Below are 26050 nucleotides of genomic sequence, written 5' to 3' on the forward strand. Positions count from 1 at the left end.
AAATCCCTGTCTCCAGGACTGCGCTCCCGGGAGGGGCGATATCGGGGTTTTCGTCACAGAACACCTGAAGCTGTCACCCCGCACCGCTGTGCGGCGAGCCCCGCTCCCCCGGCCCTCATTTCCTATAAAGATCAACGTGATCGGCACTCAGCCCCGGGGGGAGCAGCGTTGCGCGGAGCGGCTGCGCGCTCCCGGCGGGGAGAGGGGAGCGGCCTCTCCGTCCCGTCCCTTCTCTCGTCTGGGGCCTCGGAGGCGGATAGCGCATCATCTGGGGCCAGAAGGAGGCAAGCGTATAAATACTCCTTCAGCGGGTCTGCGTTTGGAGCCGGGAACTTGCTCATTCCAGTAGGGAAAGCCCTCCCCGACGGGACGGGTGACCCTGCGAGCGAAGGGCCGGTGGGTGCCCAGCCGGCAGCCTGCGCTAGTCGCTCCTAGGGCAGCCCCGGGGCCCACGCGAGCCCGGCCCCCGTGTGCGGCCTCGCACAGATCCCCTCGAGCCGCCGGGCCGAGGAGCTGTCCCCAGGCGAGCATCAGCCCGACGTAAGGCTGATGCGATGCTCCGCGCCGCATATGTTCCCTCTGTGTGAGCGTTAGTGAGAGGAGGTGGGGTTAAACGCCGCCCGTTCGTGACCCAGAAATGGAAACCCTCTGCAATAACAGGATGCTGCTGCTGCTGCTGCTCGGGAGTGCGGGATGGCTTTTAAAATAATTTTACTCGCAGGTGGCTCCAAAATAGCTGCCTTCACCAAGGAGCTCTTAGCACAAAGCTGAGGCTTTAAATCACGACTGTCTCCTTGTTTTTTCTTTCCTTGGGTGGCGAACCGATCTTTTCATCATCTGATGAATTTATCCTGAATGTCTTCCACATGGAATGTTAAATAACTGCCTTGCAAGGCTCTTTTTTCCCCCCTCTGTGTCTGTGTGTTGCGTGTGACTCCAATATAAATCATTCTTCTCCACAATTGCCGATTAAAAAACAGGCTGACACAAAACAGGACACATCTTCAGCTATGTGCGTTACTGAGAACTTTTATTTCACAAATACATATATAAACATTATTCATGGATACTCATTTACTACCAGTTTGACATGGGGTCACATCCAGAATCAGCACCCCTCAATTTCACCTCCATCACTACAAAACATAGCCTAAAAGACCACCATTATTGGGAAAAATAGCAGACAACTGTCACATTACCTAACTTAGTGAAATCATAACAAAGGCTTCCATGAGAAGTGACATAACAGAAGCTGGAAGGGGTTTTCAATTCCAGTTACACTTATTTTGCAGTTTCCCTCTCCTTCCCTGCAATGTCTCACATTCTCGGCTTGTTCTGTGGAAGCTTGATTAAAGTCAGGAAATCTGAGTACCACTCATTCATTTCCCGAGGGGGTATTAAACAGAAGAGGGCAGACACGAATGCTTATTGTCAGATCTGTGAGGAGATACAGACTGTTTTTGGTTATTAGATGAATACATAAACAGGTAGAAGATCCTGAGAGCGAAGGCAACAATGTTTTTGTGTGTGTGCAACTAAGGGAAAGTGCTAAAGGAAATGTGGTGCTTTTATTTATTGTGGAGGACCTATAGAATGGAAAGAAGTGCATCATCCTTCCCTCATTTTTATGCTATTTATCACACATGGGTTGGAAGGAGCGTGTATTTTGTCAGAAAATAATCCATCCAACTGCTCTGTGTATTTTTATATCCAGTGATGGACTAGTAAGCATATGCAATGTGTTTGTGATGGGCTTTATTCAGTGGGAAGGCAGGGAAGAGATCAGCCAGAGCTGACAGATAATTTCATCTCACAAATATGACAAAGTATAATTTTACCTGCAGGTTCTTGGCTGTGCTTTCTTTTATCCCATGTCTGCCTGTCCCTCAGAGCAGCAGCCAGGTCAGGGGCTGAGCTGGAGACATCAGCATATGCAGCAGCACTGCACATCTGCTTCATGAAATCTTTGTTTTCCTGTTTTGACAGAAACACACGGAGAGGACATGGTAAATAATGTGATCTCCCGGAAGAGAAAGGCTGCAAAGCATTGTCCTGTCTGCCTCTCACTATGTCCCTATCCAGGCATGAACTTCCTGACTGGGCCTCCAGGCACACAGAGCAGTGGCAGCATCCATCTCCTCCAAGAAACGTGGATGGAAAACTGTACATGGCACTTCAGAGACTCTGCACCATTTTACATGGCCCCACAGCACTCATATTGCCCTTTTGGGATCTCCTGCACCTTTGGAGAGGGACACATTGGAGGGCTGGAAGGACACCCCTCAGCACTGGGAACCCTGAGTGCCGTGTTCCATTGTGATGGGATGTCCCTTTGCAGGGCACTGAGAGGCTGAGTGGGGCTGCTCTCCAGGTCTGTGGGGCAGGGAGGGTTTGCTCCTTCATACCTTGGTGCTGGTGTGGTTTGATGCAGTGCTGTGAAATGGGGTCAGGCAATACAAAGTCTGTTCTGCTGAGAAAAGAAAACTGGTAGAAGGACTGGCAAGGTGCTGCAGCTCTCTTGATCCTGCAGCCCCTGTGCAGCGAGGTACAGAGTAAGCAAAGTTGTCCTCTATGCCTGGGGGTGCAGCATAGAAGTGATATTTATAACAGCTGTGGTGAGTCTTCTGTGCAGTCCCTACTATTTCCTGCAACACTGCAGCACACAGAAACACAAATCACCAGCATGAAGTGGCAGATTACAGGTACTGGAGCAGAGTAAGAAAAAGGCAACCAGGCAGGTAGAGGATGGTGAGACAGAGATGCCTGCTTGATGTGAGAAGCAGCAGCATGAGTTCTGCTGCTATTTTTGTTGCTCTAGTGTGTTGAGTGAAGCAATGGCAGGCTTCTCTGCTGTGCAGCGGCTTCTCTCTGTGCTGTCTCCTAGCTGCTGTGCAAGGTAGGCATGATACAGCTGTAGGTGGCTGCAGTCAAAGGCATGTGCTGGTGCTGGCAGTCTGGTTTCCCTCTTTGTAGCTGTGTTGCTGGAACAGTGAAATAAGGGCTTTCCCATTTGCATTTTCACATGCTTAGCAGGCTCTGCAGTGTCTGGCTGGCTTTTTTAAAGAAAGGTATAAGGTCAAAGAGCCTTGATAGAAAGCCTATGGAGCTCAAGCTTCAGCATTCCACCATGTCTGCTTTCACAGTGAAGGGAGAAGTAAGGGAAATATAGCCAGGGTTGTATGCAAATTCTTCTTCCTTGCCTAACCCCTCATCTCATATTTCTGCATATAAATAATATCTCAATTCCAGAGTCTTTCTGACATATCTAGAAAGGTATCTAATTCCTTCAGCAAAGCCCTGAATTTGGAAACACCACCGTCCTTGCAGTGACACATGCACTGTCCCTCTGCACTTGGCAGCTCCTCAGGCACCTTCAGCATCTGAGCTATAAACCCAGAAATGGAGCAATGCACGGTCTGGTGGGCCTGGGTTTTCAGGGATCAGTGTGGGGACAAACACTGAGTTGGAATGGATAGGATGATCCTCCAGATACTAAGAGCCACGTTTATTATGTTCTTAACAATATGCTCATTGTGGAAAGCTTCTCAGAATCACAGAATCACAGAATTATCAAGGTTGGAAAAGACCTAGAAGATCATCTAGTCCAACCATTACCAATGCTTCCCAGCTAAATCATATTCCTCAGCACCACATCCAAGCGTTTCTTGAACACTCCCATGGTTGGTGACTCCATTACATCCCTGGGCAGTGCATTCCAATGCCTGGCTACTCTTTCCGAAAAGTAATACTTCCTAATGTCCAGCCTGAATCTCCCCTGACGCAGCTTAAAACCATTCCCTCTAGTTCTATCACTGATTACACGAGAGAAGAGGCCAACCCCCAGCTCACTACACCCTCCATTCAGGAAGTTATAGAGAGCTATAAGGTCTCCCTCCTCTTCTCCTCCTCTTCTGTTACATTTCACTGAATGAAGCAGTTTCCTGATGAAGGGTGGTGGTGCAGCGATGTTCAGCTCAGGCTGCCACAGCTGGGAGAGGTGTTTGAAGGGGTAGATGGAGATGGAGTGTGCAGCATGAGGAGAACCCCTATGGCGTGCACACAGCCAAGTCACACTTAGTGTTTTGAACAAATAAGTCTTGTCGGACCACACAAAGACAGTCTTCACATGCCCATGGGTGCTGACAGCTGTTAGCAGCACAGGGGAGCAGCCAGGAGTTTGCTCACCTTGCTGAGTCCCCTGTGACTGCTGACAGATATTCCGCCAGCTCCTGGTGGACAAGTGAGGTTCTCCCATGGTGTCCAGGCATCTTTCCCCCTTGTGACTCACCCTCGGGCTTGCGGGAGGGATGAGGGATGCAGGCACACCTGCACACTGTCAGGGTGCAGGAAATAACCCTCTCAACACTTACCATACCCTGAAATCATCGCTCTTTTTGCCTCCACCGCCCCGCCCAAGCGCAGGCCCAGGCCCAACCCCACACCCCACGCCGTCCCGGTGCCGTCGGGCATGTTGGGTGTCTCCCAGCGCTGACCCGGCCGGGCGGAACCCGCGTGCGGGGGAACGCTCAGCAGCGCCGCGTGTTGCCGCCCGGCGGCGGCGGCGCGGGCACGGGGCGGCAGCGGCCGCCTCCTTCCTGGTGCCGGCGCGGGGGCGGCGGCGCGGCGGGGCCGGGGTAGCGCAGGGCCCGGGCGCCTCCCACGGCTCCTCATGGCCGGGAACTTCTGGCAGAGCTCGCACTAGTGGGTGCCGCGGTCGGGGGCCGGGTGGGGGTGCCGCGTTTCGGCCGCTCGTTGACCGGCTGTAGGGTGCGGGGACGTTGGGGGCCTGCGGGGCGGGCCGGGTGGAAGCCCGGAGCCGGGCTCGGCTATGGGCCCGGCCTGCGGCTGTGAGTGGCTCTGGATCGGGGTGGTGGAGGTGGCCTGGCTGGGTGGCGGTCGGTACGTGTGCATGTGTCCCGGGTGCAGCTGGAGACTGCGGGTGGGATATATTTATCTTCAGCTGTGGCACGTTGAGGGTTGGGCTGTGTCAGAATACTGCATTGGGAGTACGCTGGGCTTTGAATGGATGCCCGGGGTGGACTAAATATAGCATAAAGCTTTCAAGTAATCAGTAGTGCACAACTTCTCTCCAGTCGGTTTGATTCTCTGTAGCTAAAGGATGATGTGAGTCCCTGCTGGTGTTTTTGCAGATGTCTAACTTGTAAACCCCTAGAGAATATTTGCTTGAGCAGATTGCCCATGGCTTGGCTAAAAGTCACTGGGCCTTAGCCCACAGTGGTAGCCCGTTGGTGCAGGAGGACGTGTAACATTGATGAAGAGTTACTGAAGTTAGTTTCCTTTCCTTCAGTTTACAATGGATTTTGGATAAACAAGATCTACTGAAGGAACGCCAAAAAGACTTGAAATTTCTGACTGAAGAAGAATATTGGAAGCTACAGATATTTTTTACTAATGGTAAAATTGTTCTTCTTTTATTTGTGCCATATAATTGTATAGTATCTGCTGTGCCCGGATGTAAGTGGCTTAGAGGATGTGGTTTTCTTTACTGCATTGCATATACTTTTCACAATGTGTTTTAACAATGAGTTGGAATGCCTGCAGCATTTGTTGTTCAGTTAACTGTATTAGCTCAGGAGAAATTACATATAACCTGGCTGCATATGTAATGTGTTAACCCGTGGTAGGGCAAAACACAGAGCACTTCTGATTTTCAGGAGGTTCTATTAAAAAAGGCACAGAACAAGAGAAGCAAGGAGAAGCTACTAAACTAGCATATTAAAGGCTCACTGATGAACAGCAATAATCAAACTGTGATCTGTGAGCTTCTGGTGGGTTATGTGGTAAGTATTTTAGCCAGTGTGTGCAGTCCTGTTAAAAAGCAAAGCTTGGAATCTTGTTATTTGTGTTCAGTTACACTCTCAGAAACTTGCACAGTGGCCCATATCTTGGCCCATGTGGCTGATTCCCCGGCAGTGGCTGGCTCTCAGATTGCACAGTGTTGTCTGCAGCCTGTTCTAAGGAGTTTGGGGCTTGTTTGTGAAGTTATCTAAGACGTGATCCTGCAAAGCATTTAACCCTATGAATAGCTGCATTGGAGTTTATCAGGTTATACAGACTCTTAAAGTCTTTCCTAAGCAATTGCCTGACATTAAAGGGATATTTACATGCAGGCAGCTATTTGAACATTTTTCATAGTTGTACATAGGAAGTACAAGACACTTATCATTTCAGCTATCTAGTCAGGCATACTTTAGACAGAAAAGTTAAATGACTTTGCCAAAGCCACTGGAAGAGCTTACCTTTATACTGGATTGTAACTGTGAAAGGCACTTAGCCCAGCTTCCTTCTTAGGTTAATGGTTTCTGCAATAATTGAGTATGCTCCAAGTCTGATTTCTGTTGGTATGTTTTCATTATTGCTTTTTCAGCACCAGAAAGCCAAGCAAACAATGATTTATCAGTTTGATCAATTCCTTATGTTCCTTGAGGTTAAAACAGTTTCCTAGCTTCCTAATGCAAAAAGAACAAATAGGATATTTTATATATATATATATAAAATGTTTGTTATATAAAATATATAACAAACTGATATTTTAAAAACTGTATTTGTGTTAATTTTCATTGGCATTAATTATGGAGTGTGCCCTTTTTTATGTTCCACTTTTTTCCTGAGAAAACACTTAGAAACTATGTAGGTTGCTCTGAAAATGATACCTCCCCGCTATTTATTTCCACAGAAACTATGACAGATACAAAGAGCACAATAGCCCTATTGGATAGAACAAATTCTCAGCTACAAAACGTTGTTTTTCAACATTCATCACTATTAGCTATGCATTTTCATGATCATCTAGAGCCAGATCGTCACACTTGTGAAAATCTGCAGCAGAGATGACCCACTGTTTCACAGCTGCTATGATGGCATTGTTGCTAGGAAAATGTTGTCCATGCAGTCCATCTTTCATCAGATCAGACAGGTAGAAATGAAAAGCTGCGAAGTCCAGAGTATACAATGACTGTTGTAGGACAGTCCAGTCAAGATTGACAGTGTGCTCTACAAAACTGGTATAGGACCTAGAATTATCATGTTGCGAGAGAAAGATTCATTTCTTTGTCATGACTATGGAGCCTTCACCTTAGTTAGCATCACAACATAGCTGTCAGAGGTGGTGGTTTCTCCAGGTTCCAGGAGGTCCATGGGGATCACCCCTTCCCTATCCCAAAAGGCAGTGCACATCTCTTTACCCATTGGCGCTCTGTCTTGAACTTCGATGGGGAATTCATATGTCACTGTATGGGAACTGTTGAATCACAGCCTTAACCCCTTATGGAGCGCCTGGGGAAAGAACCGATTAGCCCTGGGAGCACAGGTGAAGGCAATTCATATGTGTGACTGGAAGGGGTGGAGCCTCATTTAAAGTCCCATTTAAGGGCTGACTGCCATTGTGGAAGGATCTCTGGTTGGAGATCCCTCACTTGCAGAGTTTCCCTTGTGAGCGTAGATCTTCAGAGATATGTGAATTTCTTTGTAACACCTTTCCATCATGTTAATCTTTTTGATTGTTACAGTCATTGCTCCATGGACTCCCTTACTGACTGTGGCTTGTTGTGGTGACGCTACATCTTGTCACCAGTAATGATGCAATCCAGGAAATGGTCACCCTCGGCCTCATATTGATTCAGTAGGTCCTAACAAACTTGTATATGGTACTCTTTCTGCTCTTGTGTGAGCATCTGTGGGGCCTATCTGGTACTAATTTTGTGATATTGCAGTGTTGCCACCATTGCTTCTGTTGCCTTGAAGCCAGTATTCAGCTTTGCACACCATTCCCCCTTTGAAATCTGTCAATTCATGTGGGTGAGCTGATAGAGATACTTTTTGGTTCTAGGTGTGACAGCTGTACAAGACCGTCTAGAACATGGCTTATCATAGAATGGCTTTGGTTGGAAGGGACTTCAGATACCATCTAGTTCCCAACCCCCTGCCATGGGCAGGGCTGCCAGTTGCTAGATCAATAAGTAGATCTTTCACGTCACTGCTAAAATGCACCAGCCACTGCCGCACCGTACTCACATCCACTATTTGTCCTCCATAAATGTTCAGCAAGTGTCCATGAGTGTCAGTGGATGCCATGCTCTCTTTGTGGAGGAATTCAGTTCCCCACCTTTGCTTCATAAACACTTCCATGTCAGATGCCATTGTGTCAGATTGTTCTTCTGCTGCCATCTGTTACGTGGCAACAACATACAATGCAATATTGACAGGAAGGTTCAACCTCTGGTATCATACTACTAATATCTACCTTTGATATCACAGGCCAACGTAATAAAATAGGAGAAGCAGCCCTCATAGATAAATAGTTTGTGGTTCTCAGAATCTTTTTCTGTGTCTCTCCTCACCTCCTCTAAAGGAAGGGTTCCTGACCCATGGTAGCTGGAAGAAGGCTTTGCTGCTGTCTGCTCTGTGTGTGCATGTATGAACATGGCATGCCCTGGAGGGGATGGTGTTGCAAGGCTGCTTCTGGTTCTGTTCCTAGGTGTTGCTAGGCCCCTTCTGTGGCCAAGAGGGATACTTTTGTGGAGAGGACAGTCTGGAGGTGTAATGTGCTGATGTGAACTCATACAGCAGCTGTCATATTTGAGCCCTCAATGAGTGTTGTGTTCCTTTACCTGCCTCTGAATTTGGGACCCTACTTTAGATATATTGAGCCTCTTCCATGTTCTGCGCTATCTTGATATGGCTCTGAGTTTTGTCTGTGACAGGTTGTATCTGCCTCAGGAGATGGTTGTTTCCCAAAGCAACCTGAGAATTATTTGAAGGGGTATTTTTGTGCTGCCTCCCCATTTGAAAGCAGTTGCTGTAGATCAATAATTGGTTGTGTGGCCATTAGAGCTGTTAAGAGGGAGAACTATCCTTCTAAGCCAATTCAAACATGGGAAATTAATGTTGACTTCTTTCTTTGGATCACAGAGTTTTAACTGAGTTTTTGGATGAAAGGCCTATTAAATGACTTCTCTTTCTGGTTTGGTGCAGAAGCCGTAATGTTTGCGTTATGGGTTACTCAAGACTTCTGGATTGAAGCCAACATTTTTTTAATTTACTTAAGAAACAAACAAATAAAAACCCTGAAAAGGACTTATTTGGTCATCATAAGTGAATAAATAATCCAATAGCTTCCTTTATTTTTATTTCAAAAATTTATTACAAGTACTGGAATTTTTCCTGGCATATAGAAGCTTCCATTTCATTAAATCTCTCTAGGCTTTTGCCCATTTTTTTTCCCTAAGCCTCACTTGATTTTTCTCTGACAGCAGATGGCCTAACTGCTCCTGTAAATCCCATGGGAACAAGAAACATATTTGGAGAATTCTGTTTAGCTTAATATTTGGATTTTTCTGATGCCCTCCTAGTAGGACAGCTTTGTAGCCCTGTGGTCAAATCAAAGTGGAAAATCCTTTAAGACCTCCCAGAATATGCTGATAAATGTTTTAATATTTGCACAGGCATTCCATAGTGGACTTAACCTCCTTTTTGCGGTGTTGCTTGTGAGTCCTGTTGTCAGTGGCAAGCTAGTCTCAGTTTGGCATTTATTTTTAGAAGAGTGATATGGCAATGAAAGGGACTTAAATTAAGTGGTTTTGAGTAATTGTGATGGGTAACAAATTCATTTTTTGTGTTTAAGAAAACAAAACAAAACCCAAACTATGTTGTCAATAGTCACTGTTGGTCAAGGTGGTTCTTCTACGTTGGTCCATTTTCCAGCCAACAGTGCCCTCAGTATTTGCATGCTTTAAACTGGTGCAGTGCTCATTAAATGAGAGCACAGTGCATACTTGGATATTCCCAAGGAGGAAACATTGTGGGTAGTAGCATGGGGGGAGAAAAAAAGACTTTGAGGTGTTTTTGTATGTGTAAGGGGAGACTAACTGTAGTGTTTATTGATAATGGAATTGTTGCTTTTTCCATCAGTGGTTGCTTCCTGGATAGATAGACGCTTGCGTATACAATTGTATACTTGTACTTAAGTGTATATTACTCGTATATTGTGTATATTACTTGTACTTAAGTGTATATTCAATTATCTTTTTTCAATTATTCAATTAACTTTTTTGGACATTTCTGGTTAGGGAGGATAACGAGAGAGTTTAGACAGAGCCAAGCCTTTCTCAGAGTAATGGCTGTGAATAAGTACAGGAAAAATAATAAGTAACAACCTTATGTTTGTCGATGTTCCTCTCTGTCATTCTCTATATCCAGCCCCAGCTCTTAATCCCAGCTTGATGCATCTAATTTGCTTGGCACCTTTCCTTTGCCTGGGAGGCCAAACAAGAGCTACCTGCACAGATGACACCAGGGTTGTTTCTTGGCCAACTGGCAGAGGACCACTGTGATGGAGCAGCTGACTGCATCCTCTGGTCTCCCACCCCCTCTCCCTAGACTAAATATGTCATTTCTTTAACACCTGCTGCCTCTGCCAAATTTAATGACCATGTTTGTGTTGGCAGCTTTAGTTGTTTGAAAAACGCATCCATTTTGCATGGCCCTGAAAAGCCGTAGACTTACATGTCAAGTATTTGGATTTCTCTTGCTATAAAATGAAATATTGAATATTTTGCCCTTTTAGATTTGTACTGCCATCTACTTAAAGTTCATGCTCACTTTGTATATGATTGAGTCAAGTTGCTTTTTCTTCTTTAAAGGTGTCCACAAGCTTCACAATGCAGTAGTACTTCGCTTGCAGGTCTGTAGGTTTGCAGCCACATGTTGCACCTGAGCAGTGTATCAGAACGCAAGGAGAAAGCCGTGTTGCTGCTCCTTAGAATCCTCAGTGCTACCCGTGTTTTGAAATCCTTTGCTATTTGGTGTCAAACTTCTGTAAAAACACAACTCAAGCTTTTTTTTTCTTTTAAGTTATCCAGGCTTTAGGTGAACATCTTAAATTAAGACAACAAGTTATTGCCACTGCTACAGTCTACTTCAAGAGATTCTATGCCAGGTAGGACTGTTTATTATGATGGTACAGGAATAAAACGTGTCAGGCACATTTTAGTAGCCCTATTAAATTTTGTATTAAAAAAAAAATAGTGCCACTTTTGTTTTCTGGATGGTGTAAAGCTTTTATGTTAGTAAAAAGTTAACTTAAGTTTTGGTTTTCAAAAGGAAGTGTGGTGCTCTTAATAGCTTAATGGTTCTACGTGTGTGAAACAACATATTATAATTTTGTTATAACATTTCAGATATTCCCTAAAAAGTATAGATCCAGTATTAATGGCTCCTACGTGTGTGTTTTTGGCATCCAAAGTAGAGGTATGAAGCATTACAATTTTTTAATGTGAAATTATGTGATGTATGAGAGTGGAAAAACGTTCAGGACTTTGAAATTTTTTTGTCATTCTTCATGCTGTGGGGGTTAAACCTTCTGGGTGTTTTTTTGGTATGGATTTCTATCGCAATTTAAGAGAAGGAGACAGAAGGCCTTCAAACATTTTATTTAATATTTGATCTTTCACATTTTTGTCTGAATTACTAACCCTGAAGAGCCTCTGGACAATTGGAAAGGTTACTTTTAAATGTCTGTTTTACTGTCACAGTGTTTATGTATTTACATACAGTGTATCTTAAATTGTGCAGTTTTTACTTGATTCTCCTTTCTCGTGTGCTTTTCCTTCTTATGCTTACTCAAATTTTAAAACAAATTAGATTTTTTTTTTCCTAATTGTCTTTTTCCTTTTCTTATAGTGAGGGGATCCTCAGAGTTTACCACACTTTCATTACTTGAATTAAAAGCATGTTGTAGCTCATGTGCTGTGTTTGAGAAGGAACTGGCCCATTAGGGATAGTGGTGAGAAGGCCCGAGTCTTCCGCCAGTGGAGGTGAAGGTCCTCTTTGGAGGTGGCTAAAAGTTAGCGTCAGCTAGGCCCTGTTCCCAATTTTCTAAGAAATGGGAGAAGTTTTTCAGTAGCCTGAGGAAAATCTGCATAACGGGGGGGGAAAGAAAAATCATACTGCTAGATCTGTGCTATATTTGCGCCCATTAATTTTATGGGAGGAACCTAAATACCTACAGGCAGTCCTACTGAACTGATGTTTGTGTGTGATACTCTTATCTATACAAAAGCTCTGATACATTCCAGTGTTTGGAAGAGATAAAGGAAAGGAGAAAGACAAGACATTGGATAGAGTTTTGTATTTTTTATCACCTTGTTGATTAAGCCTTTGAAATCTACTCATATAAGGAAAATCTGTCCACTTACACTTTATATTAGAGCAGGAGTTAGAAGGCAGCACAGCCTTCCTGATGCTAAAGCTGCTGTATCTTCAGAAGGCAGATGCAGCGGTAATGATTCTGGTATGTGCATCTCCAAAAGGAAGTTATAAGTAGAAATTTTTGACTTGCTGGCTGCTTCAGTGGAAAACTGAAGGCTTCATAGAAACATAATTTAAGAAGTTAGTTAATGACAGCTTTATTAATGTGGTTTTCTGTCCAACTAGGATAAAAACCAGCACACCTTAGTGAAGCTTTTTTGACTGTTTTACGTGTAGGTTGTTAGCAAACTAATCTTCAGGTATTATCGCTGTAGTACCTTTCTCGGACATTTACTATTCTTCATTCTTTATAACTCAAACAACAAAGTAAAAAAAAAAAAAGAAAAAGAAAACTTTTTTAACCTGAATTGTATAATTTACTCTGTTTACCTTTAAAAATAATAATAATTTTAAAAAGGGGGTGGGGAAAAAATGAAATGCTTCATAAAGTCCATTTAAGAGGCTATTTTAATTTGATATTAGTGTGGATAAGCAGTATTTCTGGTGGTTCACCTCATTTAACCCTCTTTTTCTTCAGGAGTTTGGTGTTGTTTCAAATACAAGGTTGATTTCTGCTGCTACTTCTGTGTGTAAGTATTAGTGGTTTTCATTATGCTATGGTTAAGTATCTCTGTAGGGAAGTTAGACTTTTTTATGATAGCTGTTTTTATTAAGTCACGGGTGGTTACATGTTGACTGCTTGGAGCCAGTTAAATCCATTTAGCATAAATAACTTCTGTTTTTAAATATGGAAACAGAAGGCTCTACCCTTTATTAGTTCTTGTTGATTCTGATTGAAGCTTGTAGGAACCACAAATAAAACGAAAATTAGATACCGAGGCTAATACTTAGTCTAGAGTAGTAAATAGAGATCTGAGCTACTCAAAGATAGAACTGGAACTTAGGGCTTTATTTATTTATTCTATCAGGTGTTTTTCCATGTTTGTAGAATTTTTGGTAGGCTTCATGCCTCCCGAGTTTTTAATCCCTTTTTTCCTCCCATCATAAATTAATTTTCACACGATATTAGAGTGCTACGGTTAGGCTGCGGTTGGACTTGATGATCTTTGAGGTCTTTTCCAACCTGAGTAATTCTACGATTCTATGATTTATTTCTAAATCTGTGTTTCAAAACTTACATATTGTTCATAAACAAAGATGCAACAAAATCACACTGTAATTCCTTTATTTTCCCTCTTTCCCACTCGCCTTATATTTCCCACTACTGTAAATTTCATGTCAAACATCAAGGTCTTAAAGCAATGGCTTCCTTAACTAAATGCTGTAATTTGACCCAGAAGGTCCAGCTGCTCTCAAAAGGCAATTCCTCATTATGCTCTTCAAAATGTAGGTCAGTGCTTTCAAAATAGCTCTTAGCTGCTGAGGGGACAGGTGACTGGCTGCATCTGTAGCCTGCACATGCGGTAACTGTATCAGTCCATGGGGCTGGCTGTATGACAGTTCTACCACCAGAAACTAAAACACGTCTTCAGTGCCAGCCTGACCAAGACCAGTACTAGATTTAGCAGTAAGTGCTGCTATTATTATAGCAGAAGCATCTCCAAGCACAGATCTGTGTAGCTATTTTGATGCATGAATGAGAAACTTAGATGGATTTTAGTTGATTTTACTTAGTCTTCTACTGTTGAGTTGTGTTGTTTCTGAACATTCCAAGGCTCAGAGTCCTGTAGAAGATTACTCTCATGGTTCTTCCTTCAGACCTAGGGTTCCTGTGCGTCCTGATGGGCACTCAGCATTTCTTGGAAGTGGGGGAAAAAAAAGCAACAGGCTTTTTCCTTGCATTTTTGTGCTTTTATTCTACCTACTCTTCCTGTACAATAGCTGCTGCTTCAGTACACATCAATTTATTTGGAACAGAAAAGGAGTAAGAAGATGAGAATAGTCAAAGGAAGCTAGCAAAGGGAAAATAGCATAGTTGTGGCTAGTTTGCTTTTTGTTAAGTAAGAACATTGGAACTAGTAGCACGTGCTTCCTTTGTGAGGAAGATATCTCATAACTCGCAAGCTCTTCAGAAGCTTTTCCTTCTGTTTACACAGCTGAACTGAGAGGACAATTTCATATGGTTGTCTCCAGCTTGCTGTATTGGGAAATAAATGTTTCTATTTCTTTTCCCTTCAAAGTAGTTTATTTTTCAGCATTTATCTCTTTAACTTGCATGCTACTTGAGATGTCTGTTTGATTCCTTCTTCTGTTATCTTGAAATAATTAAGATTTCCAACCAGTGGATTAGTCTTACTGCCCTGCAGCAACTTTTCTAGTGAAGTTCACCATAGATCTCTATATTGAAGCTTTCCATCCAGAGGACTGACGTCTTTCAAAGGGACTGGCGTATGGATTCCCTGGAAGAAGCATCAATTCAGAGTTTACTGTCTGTCATTAACATAAGCAGTACTGCCCATTCCCAGGACGTTAAATGTTACTTGTTTTTCTGTCAAGGATAGGGACTTGAAATAGTTTCGGGGTTTCATTTGTTGACATTTCAAATTTACATCTTCAACTGTTCTTAATTTTCTCTGCTTGGTAATCTGATTTTACTCTGTTTTTGCTATTTAGCGTAATTCCTGGTAGTGCATTGAATACCTATTCTTGTAAAATACATGAGGTTACTTAATATCTTAATTGGGGATCATCCTAAGCTAGAACACTGAGGATATAGATATTATTTGGATATTGTCTTGAAGGCAAGAGCTTTTTGAGTTGTGTCATATGCCTAAATAGCTGCTTTTGAGTGGGACAACTCAAGGAGAAAAACACCCTTGAACAGTGATGGTCCAGTGCCTAAGGCATTTATCTGCAGTGTGTTTAATTGGCTTTTTGATTTGAATTTGAGCCTGTTTTTTTTTGCATATGAACATCTTTCTGTTAGGTGTGTACAAGATCCCTCAGCTGGGCTTTCCTCCTTCCTTTTCCATGCCCTGTCTTACTTCCCTAAGACTTTGGCAAGTCTTGGTGTGGTTTACAATCTTGCTTGTTGAAGGATCAAAAAAATCCCACAGGAAAATTCCATTTGGATTTAGTCTTGGAGCAGGCAGCCCTATGATTGGTAACTTGGCAGAAGTTAATTAACTCGTACATCTAATAGAGGTTGACGAGAGGGTTTAATTGTGCCCCAAACATTAGACAGATGTCTGTGTCTGAGTACCTACGAAAACATGGGTTTGAGATCTGTTTCCCTTTCAGAACTTTAAATCTTACGACTTAATGTTTCTCTTTCAAAACCATGTTTTTATATTGCAAGAAGTTGTGTTTCCAGGTGGATTTGAAGGGCTCCCTGTGTGTGGATTAATGGAATTGGGGAAGATGTTGAAGCGCATTATTTCTAACATATTTTGTCTTTACTGTAGTGAAAACTAGGTTTTCATATGCCTTCCCGAAGGAGTTTCCTTATAGGATGAACCATGTAAGTATGCTGTACAAACTATAACTTGATCAAAATGAATTAAAAGACCAGTAATCCTTAGGAGGAACTCCTGTCCTTTTAAATTTTGTGAAGGAAATATTTTCACACTGATATATGGAGTTGTTTGTAATTAATTTTGGATAGATTATCAAGAAGGATTTTCTAATCAGTTCGGCATGAAACTTCTTAAATTGCTGAAAGGAGTGCCTTGAAGTGACTTAGTGTTAAAATACCAATGTTATATAGTATGATGATAAAAGAGATTTAGCCTTGCCTCCCCAAAATATTCTTGTTTACAAACATATTGCTTCAGGGAAGATAAATAGCCCTTGCATCTGGAGATGCTTCCAAGCTTACACACAGGAATGTTTGGCTTACAGGCAGCTGTTCTGTTTTTGCCTGTAAAATGTAATGTTTTTGGAAAAATAACTTTTATCTATTATTATTATTATTACTATTCAGAATTTAGATCTACTAGTGGTTTTCAAGGCATTTTCAGTCTCAGTACTAATGAATTTAATTGCTACAATTGGACAGAATATTTCATATGAAATTAAATATGAAAAGGCCATTTGGCACATTAGTAGCCTGCTGAAGTGACTCTAATTCTATAGAAGAACTTCTTGTATTGCTGTTAAGTATTTATAAACTGTGAACAAATGTCTGCTGCCAGGTGTTAAAGCAAGTCAAACAACTGCAGCCAATAAAACAGTCACTCACAGTAGACCTAACATGAAAAATTCAAATGGATTATTATTATGACTGGGGTTAAATTATATTGGTGGTGAGGCAGTGCTTAATCATAATTTCATTTTGCTTGCTTTTGTGCATCCAAGACTCCTGAATGCATTTCATATGAAACTACAGGTGCTGAGAATTCCTTTGCATTCGTGTTGTTAAGCCAGATGCCAGTTAGTTCTTGCTGCTGTCTGTGAGATGCTGCTGTTTAATTGTGATTTTATTTCTTTGCAGATACTAGAATGTGAATTCTATCTCTTAGAATTAATGGTAGGTGAGTTTATTTGCTTTCACTGACACCTCGGTTTACTCTTTATTGAAGCTGGTTTTGATTTTTTTACTATGGAATGTGCATTATGCTGTCGTCATCTTTTTTTCTCCTCACACTCTAATTTTAGAATGGTGCTCATGCAAGTCTAACATGTAACATTTTAATCAGAATGCTACAATCACTCAACAGAAATAACACGCACTGTAGGAGTAGTGGGGATAGGAGTATGTATTGCTCATTATTGGGAAGAGTGAAGCATGAATTCTGAACTGCTTATTATTTAGGAGTGGTAATTGTATATTACAATGCTCTGGAACAGAGACCAGGATGTTAGTGTCATTATTTGCTTAGATGAATGGCAAGTCAAGAGTATAGAGCTGTATTCCTGCTGTGTCCTCTTCTTGCTTGGGGGAAGAAAAAAAAAGAGTTATGCAGGAGTCCAGCTTCAGCAGGAAGCGTGGACAGTTGCCACTCAGGCTGGTCTGTAACTTGGTAATCAGAGCAACCTGCTAGCAAGTCAGATGTGGGTTTGAATGCTGTGAACAAGAAACTGAATGTAGGTCCTTGTGCTTTCTGAGGTGGAGCTGTACCACCTCAGTACAGTGGTGCATGAAAGGAATACAACATTATGTTTTCTTGAAGTCACTTTAGAGGAAAGGAGCTATGGCTGCTTTTAATAAGGGTTACCGTCCCATTGCTCTTTCTTATGTGGAAGCTGCAGGGATGCAGCTCAGATAAAGTAGCACCAAGTTTCCGCAGTTGGATTTGAATGCATCTCTTCCCTGTAACATACATACAGTTGGCTGCTTTCAGTGAGGGTTATTCCTTCTTGCATACACCAACCTGGGCCCGGAAAGGAGGAATTCAAAGACCTGGAAAATTTTTTTCCGCTTTCCAAACTAGTGTCAATTATTTTGGCATGCTTTCCATGTATGGTATTTAGCGACAGACTGCTTGCTGGCAGTGTTTTGTGTTTCCAAGTGGGAATTATGGGTTTGTAAGCAAATGAGGTTTCACTGTGCTGCAGATGTGGCTTTCTGTGTCTCTTGAGGAAAAGACATTGACAGACTGGCATCCATGCTGTATAATGGTATTCTAGAGAGAGCAGTGCCCTCATTATGGCAGGGTTAGGTGTCAGAATGCTGCTTTAAAAGTACAGTAATTGATTTGTAAATCAAATGTTTTTAACGTGAACTGACAACACATTCTGCATTGTAATCCTAAGTTTTATTCTGTTGACATTTTTCCTAGGACTGCTGTTTGATAGTGTATCATCCTTATAGACCTTTGCTCCAATATGTGCAAGATATGGGCCAAGAAGACATGCTGCTACCTCTTGCTTGGTAATGAAGACAGCGGTTGAGTTTAGTGCTTCCTTTCAGCAAGAAAGCGAGTGTTTAACAGTTATGCCTCAGAGATGGCTTAGCAGGCTAAATAATACAAAGGGTATACTAGTTAACCTATGCACACGTGTCACTGGCTTAAATTATTGTTTTTAACCCTGTAATGGTTTCTACTTTGAAATGCTCTGGTTTTTATTTTTAGAACAGCTCCAATAGCACCATTTTTACACTGTTAAATGTCGACTTTGTGTAGACACAGCTATCTTTCTGTTAGAGTCAGCTTTCAGTAAAAGCAGTACATGGTTCTGTTTCTTAGACTGGTAAAACAGAACTCCTTAAACACTTTAATTGTTTCTCCAATACAGACAATAAAAATACTACCTTTACTTTTGCTTCAATTTGCTTATTTGCGGAGCAGGGATAATTAATTTATGGTAGAAGAGAACACACTCTGCAGAATGGCACTGATGATGTTATAATAGTGTTTCCAAACAGACTTCTGCAGTGATTGCAAGGAAAACAATGGTTGTCTTTAATAGACTTTTAAAGAGGAAGAGATCTCACTTTCTCTATTTTGCCCTGTATACTCTTTGTTTCTACCACATGGGTAACTGGCAAAATGTTTATGAATCATGTAGTCTAAAGGAGTTGTTATGCTCTCTTTGTTTTGCACAGGAGGATAGTGAATGACACGTATAGAACTGATCTTTGTCTGCTGTACCCTCCTTTCATGATAGCTCTAGGTAAGTAACACAAGTAACGTCACTGTCACCTTTAAATAGATGCCTTCTGTACTTTGTCCCATCAACAAGTTTTCCTTAGTACGCTCTCTTAAGCTTCTCCAGTTTATATTTCATACAGTACTGACAGTATAACCTTGCAACTTAGAAAGCCTTGAAGAAAAATCAGGTAATTAATCCCCAGATTTCTTCTTTGAAAACTCGCTGAGATTTTTTGCAGAGGAACTGAGGAACTCCAAACACCATAGAAAAGTACCTGACTTGGAGAGTATTTCTAAGTGTATTAAGAGATACTCAACAATGATTCACTCTTATCACCTGATCTTTGCAGCTTGCCTACACGTGGCCTGTGTTGTCCAGCAGAAGGATGCGAGGCAATGGTTTGCTGAGCTATCTGTTGATATGGAAAAGGTACTCTCTTTTTACCTCCTGCCCTCTGCTATGGACTGACTAGAAATGTTAGCAGTGGTTTGAACCTGTTTTGCATGTGTGTGATACTGATTTGAACTTCATTCAGCAATCGCATTACGGACTATTGAAATTAGGTAGGAGATAGGAAATGTCAGGTCATTTGGGTATCACTCTGCACTGAAAGACAAGACATAAGGGCAGAGCATTGCTGCTGTTGCCATTTTACAGACTGAAATAGAAAACCAGTATCTTGTTTGTTTATTTAATTTTTTTGCTAGAAGAAAAAAGAATTCCCAATATTTATTGCTCAAGATTGAACAGTATTCTAATAAACAACATATGTTTGACATGTAAGGTTATCATAGGCTTGGTGTTGAATGTGTTTGAATGTTTAAACGTTTCTGTTCCCATTACCAGTGATTACATCTAAGCTTGATTTTTTTTAAAAAAAATTAATTTTTAGATTATTATTATTATTTTTAACCTTTAACACTATGGAACTTCATAGCCAAACATAGTTTCTGGTTCAAGGATGTATATTGTTCTAGCATTTGATCAAAGTCCATAAACTGGAAAGAAGTTTACTTCATTAATTTAGTAAGTGGCGAAACAAATAATGAAGCAAACATGGTTTGATTTCTGGGTGGCACTTTGTGAAGCTGGAGTTGGACCTGATCCATGTGGGTCCCTTGCAAGTGGGGTTATTCAGTATTTATCCACCTTCTGTGTAGAATATTGCACTAGAAAATTAACAGGAAATTAATGTAGCCTCCAAACTGGTAGAGAATATTTATACTTCTGGAAATAGAGTTTGAAAATTCAACAGTTCTTATTATAAAGTATTGAGACACTTCCTAGCTCTTGATTTTTTTAATTTTATTTTTATTATTATTTTGGAAGTAAAGAATTCAGGGCACCGTTGGTTGGTTTCATTTGTTTTTAGTACTGTGCCCCCATGGCTGGTATAGAACACAGACAATAATCAGTTACTTCATTTGTAATCCGTAATCATTTAGCAACAAACACGTTGCCAAGTGTCCTTGTTTTCCCAGTAGCATCAAATATAAGCAGCCGTTCGACTTTGGGAGGAGAAATGGTTGATAAAGTGGGAGGGAAATGGAGTGGGAGAGAGAGATATTGGTTCTGTCAGGCTTCAGTTCAACAGTTAAGCCAAAAAACTCTTTGCAAAAATGGTTGATTGCCAGACCGGATTATATAGGAGACAGCTCTGTTTCTATCATGAGAATTATGCTTCTTAATTTGAGTTTGAGAAATGGATAATTAACTGTACACTGCAAATGATGATATAAATATAAAAGTCACTATTGTGATTGACCTAAAATGTACTTTCTTTCAAATCAGATTTTAGAAATAATCAGGGTTATTCTGAAGCTGTATGAGCAGTGGAAGAACTTTGATGAGAGAAAAGAGATGGCTACTATCCTTAGCAAAATGCCTAAACCAAAACCACCTCCAAACAGGTACCATACCTCCATTATTTACTGCACCTTTCATATGGGAAAAAATAAAGTATTATCTTATGTGCTATGTTAAGTTTGAGGCATAGTGTATGACTGCACTGCCGGCTTTCCTCTAAGTACCCAGTCAGACTGTTCAGGAGGAGAATATTTGCTCTTTCATGGAAAGCAGTAATGTAGTTAGAATCTGATCAATACAGTTTAAAAGGAGCAGTGTGAGGCCTGATGAAAGGGCACGATTCTTTAGAACAGTGCCTGTTTGATGTCATGTTTAATTGCTGTGATTAAATATCATTACGTGGAATCTGCACGTGCAAATTCCTATGTGTGAGCTTCTGTTATGGGAACTCTGAAACGCTGATTTCAGGAGTGAATTCAGAATGGAGTTGCATTGGAATATTTTGAAATCGCTGTTCAAATACATGAATAAATGTTTTCTGTTTGCAAAAGACAGAAATGCAGTACGGTGCTGCTGTTCTGAGACGTGTTTCTTTTCCTTTCAAACAGTGAAGGAGAACAGGGTCCAAACGGTAGCCAGAACTCTAGTTATAGCCAATCTTAAGACATTCCAAAGAACTTCTTTACGGACCACTTTGACTCAAGACATCCTGGGATCTTTCCTGTGTTCATGAAATGGACAGAATTTTTTTAATACCATCTTTGACAAAGAACTTGAAGAATAAATAGCTTGTTTGTGTCAAGCATTTTGGAAGTTTATTCTTTAAAACTGCATCATTTTCTCTGACGCTGGAGCAAATGTACTAAGATTTCTCAGTGTAAGGAATCAAATGTTAAACCAAGCTGCAGAAGGGTAACACTGTCCACTCAAAACAAGTAGTTCATTACTGGTTTGGTTTGCTTTGAGAAAATTGTGGCTTGCCATTAAAAGTGATTTTTATATTTTAAAGAGTAATCTTGAAGCCTAAGTGTACCTATATTAATGACCTGCGTTGTCTTCATTTTGTTTGTGACTGAAGGCGGATAGTGCACTGTATGTTAAACCTATTAATTGCTTACAGTTTTGGTGATTTATTTTCCTAACACATCTGGATTTTCTAACAAGTGAAGCGGTCCTTCAGGAGCAAAGCATGGGAGAATTGCAAAGAACGGTGTTAGAGTTTTCATTAAAACTGCAGGGAAGAAATTCAGTTCATTTTTGGGGTTAGAAAAATGCTTGTTTTATTCAGTAGCTGTACTTGGATGTTTTTGCCCCTGGAGCTTAGAAGCCCAACTCACCAGGAAAGTGCAATATGTACAGCGAGTCTGCAGTTTTCCTAAGCATTTCAAGCATCTGGAACCTAAAAAACAAAACAAAACACCAGCAATGATGGTTTTTTTTTTTGCATGTACAGTGTAGTACAATTGGGGTATTTCACAAACAAACACAAATCTGGCTGATTGGGATTTTTTGGGATTTTTTTCTCTTTTCCTTTTGTGCAAAAGATATACACTGTTAGTCTGCCTTCACTGTTAGTGTGAATTTGTGTGGCACGTTAAAGAGGTTATTTAAGAGGATCAAGCTTTTCGGTGAGCTTCGTACTGGCTGATTTTTAATTGTGATCTTAGAAGCAACTCTTTAGAATAACTGAAATGGGATTCCTTGGTTGACTGTGTGCTGGAGAAAATGAGATTCCTTCAAATAGAAGGCCATATCCTGTGTTCCTTACTCAGGCAGATATCCCACTGAAGTCAGGAATTGGCCTAAATCAAACGTAATGAGTTTTAGTTAACTTTGTTTCTAAATAGTTTCTGTACAACTTCATTTTGAATAAGAGTGCTAACTTGCCCAAGTATAAGAATGGAACAATAAAATAAAGTGAAGTACCATTGTTGTCCAGCTTCTCCTTTCCTCAAGCAACACATCTCACTGGTTTCAAGTACTGGGGGGGGGGGAAGGGTGTCTACAAAAGCTTTTGTGATGTCTGACCCATTTAAAGAATAAGTGAACTCTGTTTTTGTAGACAGTATCCCTCTGCAGATTGTACTTCAGTCATGGAAACATGCCAGCGAGGATACCTGCATTTAGTACTGTTCAAGTCATTTTCTTAAAAGATTAGGTTAGTAAAATCCAAACCGCTCTAGTGAGATAGAAAAAAACACGTTGTGGCATTTGCTACTTCAGTAGTACCTCAACAGACACTTAATTGATGAAGTGAGTTTGGATATTTGTCTTTGGTTCTCAAAGCCCAAAATGTTCTATTTGTAATGTGTGCTTGGCAAGTAAGAATAAATGCAAATTGACTGCTGTATGGAGTTCTTAAATACGAGCTGTTCTTTAGTTAAACATCTCTCTTAACAGGCACATGAAAAGCTTGGATGATGGAAGGCACCTAAATTTGTCCTCAACAAATTCCCTTGTAGGGAAACAGGCTAAACTATGCAGATGGCAAAGTGGTGCTTTGGGAAAGCTGAGGTCAGGTAATGGAAGGGGCCTCTTAACATAGGTGGAGTTCTGGTGTAGAACTACATACAATTGTTACGTATGTATGAATGTGCATTAATGAATCCCTGTTTAACTCTATATTACCAACTGCTTCAGCAAGCTATTCAGTCATACAGAGGAAATTTGGAAACAGATGATGCTACATGAACAAATGTAATTTATCCCCATTTAGACACATACCTGCCACAGAGCTGTGACAGTTTGTTGCTAATTCTCAGAGCAGAACCAGAAGTTTTACTCCCTTTTTCCAGCCATCCTGCAGAGTTATGGGCTTCTGTAGTTCTTCTAGAGGCCAGAGTAATTCAGCTTTGCTAGTTCCCTTAAAGCATTAAAACAGGCACACCAAAAAACTTAGAATTATGACTATGCAGATTGATAGGTGGGGATGGGTTTGTTTGGGGTTCTCTTAACATTTCAGATATACAGATTGATATATGGAGAAGAAAGCGGGGAGATAGGAAGCTTCCTTAGACACCTCCAATTTTACATCTCCATAACAACTACTTGAAGTACACATAAAGCAAGTTCTCACTTGATACTGAGCTGCTAAGGGAAAAGAAGAAGCTGACTGAATGCTATTGCATTTTGTGCTCAGAAGCAGACCAGTGTATACAAACGGATCTACTTCTAAAATAAGGAACCATGCACTCTGAACACTAAATCAGTTTCCTGTTGTATACTTCTGATTAACATGGCAAAAACTTAAAAACAGAGCTATACATGAAGAATGACAAACCTGTGCTTAGGATACTTATGCCAACTCCATTAAACTGCAGGTATTCTAAACAAGCTACTCAACAAAGTTATTTGGGACGGATAATTTTATGCATACTGTCACCATTTATTTAAAGTCATAAAGCAAATCATACGAAAATCCTAGTAGCCAAAAACATTAGAATTCTTGTCACTTTCTTCCAGCAAATAACATAGTGCAAATTAAAGGCTGAACGAATTTAACATCTTCTGTTCATTTCATAGTCCTTAATTTAAACAAAGCAGTTAATATGCATGGCTAATGAAATGCTCATTTACATGAGGAAATGGGAAAGGTTTGTATTCTAAAAGTGGAACGTGGGTAGTTTGAATGCTAAAATCTACAAAGCATCCTGAAGGTGGGGCAGGAGCTGGATGATGTCATCTTCATTTTTTCTCTGGAGATTCATGTTTTGCCCAGTCCTCAAAGCCACCAGCATAGTGCTGAACTCTGAAAGCATGCAGAAGATACATATCATAAAGGACTCTCCTTTATCAAGGTACGTAAGAAGAGATGGGGTAGAAAAGTCACAGGAGAAAAAGCATAAAGAAATTATCTTAAATACACTTGTATGTCATACAGTGAACCAGCCAGAAATAAGGTAAGTCAAACACTGCCCACATCTAAACAGAATGTCCTTCCAACACCAATGTAGACCTGCAGCACATAGAATCACCTTCAGCACAGAAAAGAGTTGCTGGGGGTTGTTTTACAGGACATCTCACTTTACTGTAACACCAAACCTTGCAAGGTTCAGTGGGGTCATGAGGAGATACTGTCTGGCAGTTCTCTACCCCCTATGATTAATCTCTTCATGTCCCACATCAAAATTATTACTCACACCCATTGGAATCTGAGAGAGCTGGGAGGTTGTAGTAACTTCATCCTTTGGCATGATTTCATACTTACCTGCTGAAACCCAGAGACGCAGCAAAACTCAGTGCTTGTCTACTTCTTGTTCCTGCAAAGCAGGAGAAAACCACATGGTCTGACTTGGCAGGCATCTTCTGGTTGTACAGCTCCTTAAAGTCTGCTGGATGCATCTGCAGAGCTTCCACTAACTCATTCACTGGGAAATACAAAAAAGAAAACAATAAAGGAAGTCTCACATATTCTCTGTCCACCAGCAGACTTTCATTCTAACATTTCAAATTCCTCCAGGAAAATCTGGGCTCCCCACCTCAAGAAAGATGAGGATTTTCTAAACAGAGTCCAGTGGAGGGCCAAAAGATGATTATTTGCCTAGGGCACCTTCCTTATGAGGAAAGGTTGAGAGACATGGGACTGTTCCCCTTGGAGAAGACTGAGAGGCAGCTATATCAATGCTTGTAAATATCTTAAGGGCAGGAGTCAAGTGTATGTGACCAGGCTCTTTCCAGTGGTGCCCAGTGTAATGGGTACAAGCTGGAACATAGGAAGTTCCATACAAACATAAGGAAAAACATCATAACTGTGAGGGTGCCAGCACTGGAACACACTGCCCAGAGCAGTTGGAATCCACTTCTCTGGAGCAAATCAAGACCCAGCTGAACTCCTTCCTGTGCCACCTACTGTAGGGAATCTGCTTTAGTGGGAGTCAGACCAGATGACCTCCAAGTCTCTTCCAAACCACGGGGTTCAGCCTCGCTCACCAGCCAAACTGCACCAACAAACACTTCCAGGTAACAGTTCTTGTATCTTACGTGGTATATTGATGGACGCAGGGATTTTGCCATCTCTCTCAATCTCCCACCTCTCTCGCACATCGATGTGGAGGACGTTGGCTTTCTTCAGGTCCTTGAGCTCCTGGTAGGACACGCTGCTCTCGGAGCAGAGGCTGGGGGAGGGGACGTGTACTGCCCTCGGCTCTGTAAGAGCAGCACAGCCCGTGAGCCCACGCCGAGCTCCCTCCGGCTACCGGCAAGAAAACACGAAACCCTCCCTCATGCTCCGCGCCTCGGGTGACCCCGGGCCCGGCCAGCCGCCCCTGCCTCACCGGGTGCCGCCCCCCGCCGCCCCCAGAGGCTGCCGCCCGCCGCCCGCAGGGACAGCAGCGCCCGGCACCGGGACCAGCCGCAGGCCGCCATCTGTATGAAGATGGCGCCGCCGGCCCGCCCTGCCCTGCCCTGCCTTGGCCGCTCCCTGGGGCCCGCCCCGCCTGAAGCGAAGAGATGAGGGACCCCCTCTCTTTCCATGTGCCTTTGT

The 26050-nt window shown here is 41.9% G+C and overlaps 3 protein-coding genes across 6 annotated transcripts in view; 2 read left to right on the forward strand and 1 right to left on the reverse strand.

Annotated features, from left to right (window-relative positions):
- Positions 1–4570: 4570 nt before the first annotated feature.
- CCNC (cyclin C) lies at positions 4571–22500 on the forward strand. 2 transcript variants are annotated; one of them, XM_015858824.1, is made up of 12 exons: positions 4571–4701; positions 5309–5415; positions 10873–10957; positions 11199–11268; positions 12806–12857; positions 15633–15688; positions 16661–16696; positions 17949–18040; positions 18716–18783; positions 19112–19191; positions 20554–20672; positions 21177–22500. In XM_015858824.1, the coding sequence occupies exons 1-12, from the start codon at positions 4670–4672 to the stop codon at positions 21229–21231; spliced, it is 852 nt and encodes a 283-aa protein (XP_015714310.1). In that variant the 5' UTR covers positions 4571–4669; the 3' UTR covers positions 21232–22500. The 2 variants fall into 2 exon arrangements, with proteins under 2 accessions (XP_015714310.1, XP_015714312.1); XM_015858826.1 differs by lacking the exons at positions 4571–4701; positions 10873–10957.
- On the reverse strand, positions 21881–25955 carry TSTD3 (thiosulfate sulfurtransferase like domain containing 3). 3 transcript variants are annotated; one of them, XR_001554299.2, is made up of 5 exons: positions 25842–25955; positions 25549–25713; positions 24776–24935; positions 23293–23431; positions 21881–21967 (listed from the first exon to the last, which is right to left on the reverse strand). XR_001554299.2 is itself a non-coding variant. In XM_015858827.2 (4 exons), exons 1-4 carry the CDS (start codon positions 25930–25932, stop codon positions 21889–21891), a joined length of 495 nt encoding a protein of 164 aa, XP_015714313.1. In that variant the 5' UTR covers positions 25933–25955; the 3' UTR covers positions 21881–21888. The 3 variants fall into 3 exon arrangements, 2 of the variants coding, with proteins under 2 accessions (XP_015714313.1, XP_015714314.1); XM_015858827.2 differs by lacking the exon at positions 23293–23431; XM_015858828.2 differs by lacking the exons at positions 21881–21967; positions 23293–23431 and adding an exon at positions 23933–24316.
- Positions 25356–26050, forward strand: part of USP45 (ubiquitin specific peptidase 45) — a 52210-nt gene continuing 51515 nt past the window's right edge. Inside the window, exon 1 of the mRNA XM_015858820.2 lies at positions 25356–25527. The gene's annotated coding sequence lies outside the window, so the exon portion shown is untranslated. The remainder of the gene's footprint in view (positions 25528–26050) is intronic.

The sequence above is a fragment of the Coturnix japonica genome, chromosome 3 (assembly GCF_001577835.2).
Source record: "Coturnix japonica isolate 7356 chromosome 3, Coturnix japonica 2.1, whole genome shotgun sequence".
In the NCBI taxonomy this organism is placed as follows: domain Eukaryota; kingdom Metazoa; phylum Chordata; class Aves; order Galliformes; family Phasianidae; genus Coturnix; species Coturnix japonica.